This window comes from Theobroma umbraticum, unplaced genomic scaffold (genome assembly GCF_002168275.2).
Source record: "Theobroma umbraticum cultivar Fairchild unplaced genomic scaffold, ASM216827v3 scaffold_67.0, whole genome shotgun sequence".
In the NCBI taxonomy this organism is placed as follows: Eukaryota; Viridiplantae; Streptophyta; class Magnoliopsida; order Malvales; family Malvaceae; genus Theobroma; species Theobroma umbraticum.
Genome location: NW_018397262.1, coordinates 5,825,683 through 5,826,495, shown reverse-complemented (window position 1 = coordinate 5,826,495; position 813 = coordinate 5,825,683). Strand labels below are relative to the sequence as shown.

The following is an 813-nucleotide window of genomic DNA, read 5'->3' as shown; positions in this document are numbered from 1 at the left end:
AGGTGCTTGCAGAACTGTTCTTGTATGGCATACACTAATTTAGATATTAGAGGAGGAGGTAGCGGCTGCGCCATGTGGTTTGGTGATCTAATTGATATTGAGCAATTTCAATCATATGGCCAGGATCTTTACATCAAAGTCTCTGCTTCAGAAGCAGGTATCAGTTTAAAATCGGAACGTATTCTTGTTACAGCTTGTGATAATGTCTTTTGGCTTTTGTTTAATTATATTTGTGCTCCTTCATCAATATTGATCATGCAGAACTGAAAAACACGCGTAAGGCGAAGCTGGCCGTCATAATTGCAACACCAATTGCTTTGTTCTTGGGGATTCTTGTAGTCATTTATTACATCCGGAGAAGAAGGAGAAAACTAGAAGGTAACATCGACTATGGCCCTCATAAAGCAGGGGAAAGTTGGTATTTGATGCAAATACCAAAATCATTTTTGCTCACAGCAGTGCTATCACATGCCTACCCTGTTTTCAAAAAACAGTAATACTGAAATTTGCCATTTCACTTATATTCCTAATCAAATCTGATAATAGATGATTTTCAATTTTGTTTTATGATCTGATAAAAAAAAGTGTCCATGAACAATTGGTTGCATATTTTTGGTTTTGCTGCTCAGAAGAAGCATACAGCTTCTGTTCTTCTATCTAAATCTATCAATATGCATAGGAAAGCGTATTTCTATGTTGAATGCTAGCCTATTTTGACTACTATTTCAGATGAAGTTGAAGAAACGATTGAAAATGATCAAAAGAACCAAGGCCAGAGTGAAGATATGGACCTTGCTGTATTCGAGCTAGGTA

General features: G+C 36.7%; 1 protein-coding gene across 1 annotated transcript in view; it reads left to right on the top strand.

The window, feature by feature from the left end:
• The window catches only part of LOC110418847 (G-type lectin S-receptor-like serine/threonine-protein kinase SD1-1), a 3,361-nt gene that overhangs the window by 1,034 nt on the left and 1,514 nt on the right, over positions 1-813 (top strand). Inside the window, exons 2-4 of the mRNA XM_021431672.2 lie at positions 3-157; positions 262-378; positions 730-810. Of these exons, the coding sequence (XP_021287347.2) occupies positions 3-157; positions 262-378; positions 730-810 (353 nt within the window). The remainder of the gene's footprint in view (positions 1-2; positions 158-261; positions 379-729; positions 811-813) is intronic.